Source organism: Chrysochloris asiatica, unplaced genomic scaffold (genome assembly GCF_000296735.1).
Source record: "Chrysochloris asiatica unplaced genomic scaffold, ChrAsi1.0 scaffold00053, whole genome shotgun sequence".
NCBI lineage: Eukaryota > Metazoa > Chordata > Mammalia > Afrosoricida > Chrysochloridae > Chrysochloris > Chrysochloris asiatica.
Genome location: NW_006408571.1, coordinates 15,249,796 through 15,258,190, shown reverse-complemented (window position 1 = coordinate 15,258,190; position 8,395 = coordinate 15,249,796). Strand labels below are relative to the sequence as shown.

The following is an 8,395-nucleotide window of genomic DNA, read 5'->3' as shown; positions in this document are numbered from 1 at the left end:
CTTGGTCTTGCCTTTGGTCTCACCCAAGTTGTTGGCTCTGCTCCCCCCACCAACCCCTCACACCAGCCGATTCAAAAGTACATGATTTCTTACTTCTGCTTCCAAGTTCCACTAGCTATAAGCCTTCAAACTTTTAAAATATTTGTACCTATGTTGTTCTGAGTTTTGGAGCTCTGCCCTGGATCTGCTCTGTCTGGTATTCTGTGGAATTGCTGATGGTGAACTTCACTGCACCGCCACCCTAGCCGCCACCCCCAGCAGTTTCTTGAATAATCATCTTTTCTCCCACTGATTGGGATGCCATGCTTATTACATACTGAATTCTTATACCACTATCTATTCTTAGATTTTCTATTTGACTCCATTAATATGTTCAGTATTTTACCAATATCATATTGTTTTAATTACTGTAGCTTTATTAATTTAAAAATCTGATAGAGTAAGTCTATCCTCATTAGTCGTTTTAAAAAAGATTTTCTTAGTAACTCTCACTTTGATACACTTTGCAAAAATTCTAATAAAAACCACACAGGAATTTTGTTTGAACTTTAATTCACCTATATGCTAATATAAGGAGCTCTGGTAGTGTAGTGGTTACGAGTCGGGCTACTAACCTTAAGGTCAGCAGTTCAAAACTACCAGCAGTTCTGTGGAAGAAAGATGAGGCTTTCTGCTCCTGTACAGATTTATAGCCTCGGAAACCCTATACCAGGTTGCTGTGAGTCAGAATCGACTCCATGGTATATAAGCACTACCATACACTAATATGAGAATAGATAACATACTAATAGCAACTTAGTATGACCATCAATTCATTTTCTTTTACATTCAATTTTTTTTTTTTACATTCATTAGTATAAAGTATGGGAGCATGGTGGCTCCATAGGATAGCCACTGGACTATGAACCACAGGGTTGGCAGTTCAAGCCCACCAGCTGTTTAGCGGGAGAAAGATGAGGATTTCTGTTCCTGCAAACATTTAAAAAACCACAGAAACCCTATACAAGGATGCTATGAGTTGGAATCACCAACTCAAAGACATTTAACAACGATAACAACAAGTAGTATTACAGTCTCCTTCAAATAGGTCCCATGTATCTCTTTTCCTTAAAGTTTTCCTCTTTTAGCAATGTTTTTCCCCCCTTAAACCTCTTGAATTTATTTAGCAATTTACTACAATTTTTGTTTTCCAAAGCATCACTTAGATTTTATTTTTAATTTATTTTCTTTATTCTGCTTTATGTGTGTCTTATTATCCTTTTATTTCAACTTCTTGCACAGAATATTCAATTGACCTATTTCCTTATTAAGGAACTCCGGTAGTATAGTGGTTACAAGTCAGACTGCTAACCTCAAGGCCAGCAGTTTGAAACTACCAGCTGTTGCAGGAGAGAAAGATGAGGCTTTCTGCTCTCATAAAGATTTACAGCCTCAGAAACCCTATGCAGGATCTCTATGAGTCGGAACAAACTACAAGCCACATAATCACTAACACCACCACTTCCTTATTAAACAATTAAAACCCTTAAGGCTATGCATGTTACTCTGCCCATTAGCTTTAGCTGCATTGAGTAAGTTTTAAGAAATTGAGTTTTGACCCTTACTTTCTAAACTACCTCACATGGTAGTTTTGTTTTTCTATTTGACTTCATATTTATACTTTTATTTCCAAATGACTGAACAGTGTTAGTTAAGTTTTTGATAGTTATTAATTTCTATTTTATTATACTCAGAAAATCAGATAGTTTTTTTATTTTGGAAATTTATTGAGTTTTCTTGGTAGCCTGGTATGTAGTTTATTAGATTATGTTTTTTAAAAGCATTATTAAAATTCTCTATGCACATGTTTGGAGTTTTGGGATGGTACTGTAGGATAAACACTGGCTTGCCAACCCCAAGGTTTTGACAGTTCAAATCCACCACCTGCTCCTTGGAAACCCTACACAGGGTCGCTATGAGTCAGAACTGACTTGACAGCACTTAACAATAACAAGATGCCCTTCTTCACTTCCATGTCTACCTGTAATCAAAAATCTCTTACAATGAAAATTTTCTGTCAACTTTTATTTCTTGGTAGTTTTTCCTCTTATACTTTGATGATACACTTTTTCCTATGTAATGTAAAAAGGGTTCTGTGGCCCAGAGTGGTTTAAGATTTCTATTTCCTTCCTGTCCATCATGTATGCCACATCTTGCCTCACAGCAAACCTCAGAGCTGATAAAACACTTGCACACTGAACACCTCATTTGATGCTCATAAAAACCCATTAGACAGACCAGGCAATTATCAGCATAATCACTGTTATACAGAAGTGAACACTGAAACTGAATGACTTGCCCAAAGTCAGACCACTCAAAGCTGTTTGAAAATCCTAGTTTGATGCCCTTTTCATTGTCTCATTCTGCATATGTCTGTCTCCTAAACTGGGGCCTGAGGCCCGGAGGCCTGGACCCATGTCTGTTTCCTCCACGGCGCATGCACACAGCAAGTTTTCAGGCGACAATGGCTGGCTACCTGCTCCCTTGCAGCTATCTGTCACCTTTTGTCCAGAGAAGTGTGACACAAATATACAGGACATAGAAAGACATTTACCGATGTGCAGCGAACAACTGTGATTGAAACAGAATCCTCAGCTTCCCTGGGGGGAAAAAAAATGATAAAAGTATTTAGTTATTCTGGGTGATATGTATGTGTTTGTATGTGTGCACGGGGTCAAAACAACTAGCACAATGACAAAGCTGCCCTTTTTACTTCAACTTCTTTAGCTCAGAAAAATCTAAAAGGACCTGAAGGAAAGCTATCCCAAGAGTGCTCCTTCTACCTGGAGGAAGTCTTCAGACTCCCACTTCTGTCACTGAATCTGTACCTACCATCACCAAACAAAGGCATCCGGCCTTCATCTAGTCTCATCTGCGGGAGAACTCAACTCGTTGACATGATCACTTGCTAGACTCATGTCCAAAATCAATTTTTAAGAGGAAATACAACATAAATAACTTAGGTTGCTACTTCAGAAAACTTGGGCTAAACACTTCATTGTCTAGAATAAATGTCTGTGGATAATATTTATTAGATGGAAGTCAACCATTTTATGGTCTCTGGGTGCACAAAGTGAGTACAAGAAGTTCAATTATGATACTAAGCATTTTTTGTCTTATAATAGCTCTTACATTCTGAAAATGATTAAATCTACCAAGTAACAACCCAAGCCATTTTTTTTTTCCCCAAGCCATTTTATATTAGCAGACAGGACTGAGACATAGATTTGTATTTTCCTTGCTATTGTTTCATAGATAAGCAATTTGCATATTGATTTCATTTGACTTCTTGTAATATGAACATTTCAGCCAATTGCTGCTGGCGTGTTATTTTCTCAGATAAACTCAGTCTGAGGCTTCTAATTGTCTGGGGATTTGCCTCTTTTCTGTTATATATGAATAGGCCTTTTCAGAGGCAGTTCACAATAAACCAAGTCCAAATACTATCAAAAGGGCATTTTGGCCTTATAGTTATCTGGCAGATTTAGAGAGATTTTGTTGGTATTATTGTATCATTTTGTTTTGCTTTGTTCTCTTTACAAGTGACAATGAAAAATACATTCTGCTTTTAGACACTGAGACCCAAGCTAACCTATAAGCAGTCCTGAAATTCTCACCCATGGCATTTAACAGGAGGCCCAGGTGCACAGCTGACAGATATTAAGTCAGGCTCCGGCTCAGAATTCTTTAACAGCTCACCCTTTCAGGAGGAGGACGACATTTAGTTTTGCATTCAAGATCCTCAACCATCTAGGGCTTACTTCTCAGAATTTTTCTCCAGGTCTAGGAAAACTGAACTGCTCAGCAACCCCCCTACTCCCTACTCTGTGGTTCCTTCCCATTCTTGCCTTTACTATTTATTAACACTTTGCCTGAATCATTCTTCACCTAACTTTGTGTGGCCAAACTGTTAACCACACTCACCCCCCAAGCTGGTGGAATCTCCAGCTTTTATAACCCATTTTCTCTGCTTCTCTTGATGTAATGTCTGCTCTCAGTCTTAGAGGGTGTACACGAACTGTCTCCATACTATCAGCCTCAAAGTGTCTGCAGAATGAAGTCCATTGGCTCCAGAGGGTTTTTTGTCCAGAGCAGGTGCTCAATGAACAGGCAGGAGTTAAATATTACTTACATTACTGTTCATTGCAACATTATTCATGATCTCCAAAAGGTAGAAATCACCCAGGTGTTTATTCATAGAGGATTGGATAAATAAAATGTGGTATAGGCAGACAATGCAATAATATCCATCATTAAAAGGAATGAAACTCTGATACATGTTACAATATGGATGAACTATGATACCAGGTCCCAGTTGTGAGGAAATCATGGCCTAAGCAGAAACTGAAGCATTGGCACAAATTAGGAGACCAGGTAGAAGGTAGAGGATGCTATGCCAAGTGAACTACATACCAGGTCACAGCTACAAACAAAACAAAACATTTAAGAACCAATAGCCAAAGGGTTAGAAAAAAGCAAGCAAAAATTGGTATCAGTTTAGTTCAGCCTTTGGCATTTATTACAACAAAGCTATGAATCCTTAGAAGGTTGGTTGGTTGTGTGCCTTTGGTTGGTTCGGATTCACAGTGACCCTGTTTAGGGTTTCTGAGGCTGTAAATCTTTATGCGAGCAGAAAGCCTCATCTTTCTCCAGCAGAACAGCTGACCTTTCAATCAGCAGCCCAACACTTAACCCACTATGCCACCAGAGGTCCTCCTTAGATAGTAGAAGATTTATTTCTCATCCTTATATTCCCCACAGATTCCCCACAGTGCCTAGCAAAGTGTTTTTGGCATTGCAGGGGCTCAGTGAATGTGACACTCTGATGCTTCCCAAGCACCTCTGTAGTGGGGGGAGAGGGGGAGAGAAAAATAATGGCAGCCATCACAGACAAGCCATTATAAGAGAGAGTTGGATTTCTAAAACGAGGCTGCTCTTTCAGTTTTAAAGGAGACTGAGCCTTACTAAAATCTCAGAGAGATCAGTTATGCCATTCTTGTTGACAGTCTGCTCTGTGATAATTTGTGCAGTGTTGTGGATGATTAAAGAGAATTTAGTACCTCAGAATATCAGTTGCTCGTTCACAGGAAAGGTCTTCAGCTAGTTCGTTGTTCATCTGGAGAATCTGGTCACCAGGGAAGAGCTTGCCGTGAGCAGTACCTCCTGTCAGACAGGAAAACAATCACTGTTGCTCATGCCAGAAGGGTTCACACCTCATAGGTCATAGTAGCACCAGAATGGCAGCCTCATCTACTTCCCAGGACACTGGCTCACCCTGCACCTCACTCCTCAGTCCACCTGGGCTTGTGGAGACCTCATTTTTCCTGTTGATTAATCACAGATAATGTACCTACCATCCAGCGTCCATCAAGGAATGTTAAGAGAATGTCCTCAGGAAGGCCAGCAGAAACCCTCTAACTCAGCAGAGCTGGCCAGTGAATCTCTGATCATGGGTATGTGTATGGGCATAAAATAAAATGAAGAGATTTTTAACTAGCTCCAGATCTAAAATCAATACATAGTTCAAGTATGAAACCAAACACTACATATTTAGAGCCTGCCTCTTCCTACCCTGGCATAGACTCTATTTCACAAACATACAAGTGAAAACAAATCAATAGTTTCTATTATCAGCTGACCAGACACTCTCCACAGCTTAAAGCATGGAGGGTTTAAAGAACTGGACTGGCTGCTCCAAATCCTTTCACTGGCCCAGATGTCGTGAGGAGACAAAGCTTCAGCTGAGGCCAGTGTGAATCTGGTGTTCAGAGCAGCAGGTGCACTAGGGTATCCCTCCTCTCAGCACCAAAGGAAGGTGCAAAGTCCAAAACAAAATTAGGTCAGAATTGTTGTTGTTGTTAAGTGCCGTCGAGTCAGTTCTGACCCATAGTGATCCTGAACAGGGTTTCTGAGGCTGTAAATCTTTACGGGAGCAGAAAGCCTCATCTTTCTCCCGCGGAGCAGCTGGTAGTTTCAAATTGCTGACCTTGAGGTTTGCAGCCCGATTCATAACCATTACACTTAGGTGTGCCCTTTTTGCTTTTTCTAACTTCCTGGAGTAGCATTTTTTTACATTTTGTTAAAGGACAGAGAACCAGTACTGTTCCCCCACAAGAAGGCAACTCTTTTCTTGTTTCCCTTTCAACCCTACCTGCTGTGACGGCTACCACTGTGAGAGGAAGGCTCTCCGAAATGTGAAATCCATAGTCCTGGAGGAGGGCATCTTTATCTATCTTCACTGTGTGCCTCACAGGGGTGAGGGTCTCGGTTGGGTTCCCAGGGGACACATCAGCTGCAGCGACTTTAGCTCTGGAATAGAAGGAATATGTGAAATAGAGAGGGATCCCAATTAGTGGCCACAAACAAGGTCAGCCCTAGGTATTCTAGAGGGGGAAGATGCAGAGCTGAGCAGACTCTCCTCTTGTTATTGGTAAGTGCCATCGAGTCAGTTCTGACCCACAGCAATCCAGTATAGGGTTTCCAAGGAGCAAGTGGTAAGTTTGAACCGCTGACCTGTACCTCAAACTGACCTTGTGGTCCAGAGCTTAACCTATAGTGCCAGGGAGAAAACAATCAACACTAGAGAAGACATCAAGTAGAACACAGTACCATGTTCTAAAAGAAGATTCATGGGGGCTTGGGTACTCAGAGAAGGGGAAACCAGTTTTAAGTATGCAGAGCAGGCGTAAGAAATCAGGGAAGTATTTGCTGCCTGGAAGATGGGACATTTGAATAGCACCTTGAGAGATGTCTAGGTTACATGTATATATTCCAAATTTTGGAATATTGAAAATATTTTTAAATAGCTGCTGTGTGTGAGTGAGGTATGATGAATCACTTTATGTATGGTCTTTCTCATCAAGGTTTTGTAATGACCAACAAATGCTTGGGTGGGACTATGCAAATAAAGTGCTTGTGGCCCACCAAGCTTGTTAATCATGCAAATAAGATGTGTGGCAGCCTTGTAGGGGTTGTTGTTGTTAGTTGCCTGTCGAGTTAGTTCCAACTCATAGCAACCCTAAGTCCAACAGAAGGAAATACTGCCAGGTCCTGTGCCATTCTCATAACTGTTGCTTGAATCCACTGATGCGGTGACTGTGTCAGTCCATTTCATTGGGGATCTTCTTCTTTTTTGCTGGCCCTCCACTTTACCAAGCATGATGTCCTTCTCTAGGGACTCATCCTTCCTGAAAATATGTCCTAAGTACGTGAGACTAACTTTTGCCATCCTTGTGTCTAAGAAGCATTCTGGCTGTACTTCCAAAACAGATTTGTTTGAGGTGATTGGAAATATCAAGGCTTTGGTCAGGCACATTTTAGTTCTCAAAGTGACCTCTTTGCTCTTTAACACTTGTTGTAGTTGTTGTTAAGTGCTGTTGAGTTGGTTCCAACTCATACCAACCCTATATAGGGTTTCTGAGAAGCAGTTGGTGGGTTTCAATCACCAACCTTGTGGTTCAAGCTGACCTTGTGGATCAGTGCATTATTCTACAGAGCCACACCAGGACCACACTTAAAAGAAGTCTTTTGCAGTGGATTTTCCTAATGCAATACGTCCTTTGATTTCTTGACTGCTACTTCCATGAGCACTGATTATAGACCCTAGCAAACTGAAGTCCTTGATAACTTCAGTCTTTGCTCTGTGATGTTATTTATTGGTCAAGTTGTGAAGACTTCTGTTTTCTTTACATTGAGGGGCAATCCATACTGAAGTCTGTAGTCTTTGATCTTCATCAGTAAGTGCTCAGGTCCTCTTCACTTTCAGCACACAAGATTGTGTCATCTGAATATTGCAGGTTGTTAAAGCGTCTTCCTTCAATCCTCATGACACTCTTTTCTTCATATAATCTAGCTTCTAGGATTATTTGCTCAATTTAGAGATTGAATTAGCATGGTGAAAGAATACAACCCTGGTTCACCCCTTTCCTGATTTTAAGTCAATCAGTGTCCCCTTGTTGTATTTGGATGACTGCCTCTTGGGCTATATACAAGTTCCTCATGAATACAATTATTCTGGAATACCCACTCTTCCCAATGTTATCCACTGTTTGTTATGATACACAGAGTCGAATGTCTTTGCATGGTCACTAAAGCACAAGAATACATCTTTCTGATATTCTCTCCTTTTAGTCAAGATCCATCTGATGACAGCAATTATATCCCTAGTTCCATGACCTCTTCTGAATCCAGTGTGAATTTCTAGTAGTTGCCTGTTACTGTTTTTTAATTACCTTCAGCAAAATTTTACTAGTATATGATATTAATGATATTGTTCAATGATTACCACATTCTGTTGGCCCACATTTCATCCAATCAGATGGCCAGGTAACTGTCTTCCAAAATTCTTGGCATAGAT

The 8,395-nt window shown here is 40.5% G+C and overlaps 1 protein-coding gene across 1 annotated transcript in view; it reads right to left on the bottom strand.

Moving 5' to 3' along the window:
- Positions 1 to 8,395, bottom strand: part of FRMPD1 (FERM and PDZ domain containing 1) — a 79,499-nt gene that overhangs the window by 51,036 nt on the left and 20,068 nt on the right. Inside the window, exons 2-4 of the mRNA XM_006863127.1 lie at positions 6,191 to 6,348; positions 5,100 to 5,202; positions 2,594 to 2,639 (exon numbers count right to left, since the gene is read on the bottom strand). Coding sequence (XP_006863189.1) covers positions 2,594 to 2,639; positions 5,100 to 5,202; positions 6,191 to 6,348 — 307 coding nt within the window. The remainder of the gene's footprint in view (positions 1 to 2,593; positions 2,640 to 5,099; positions 5,203 to 6,190; positions 6,349 to 8,395) is intronic.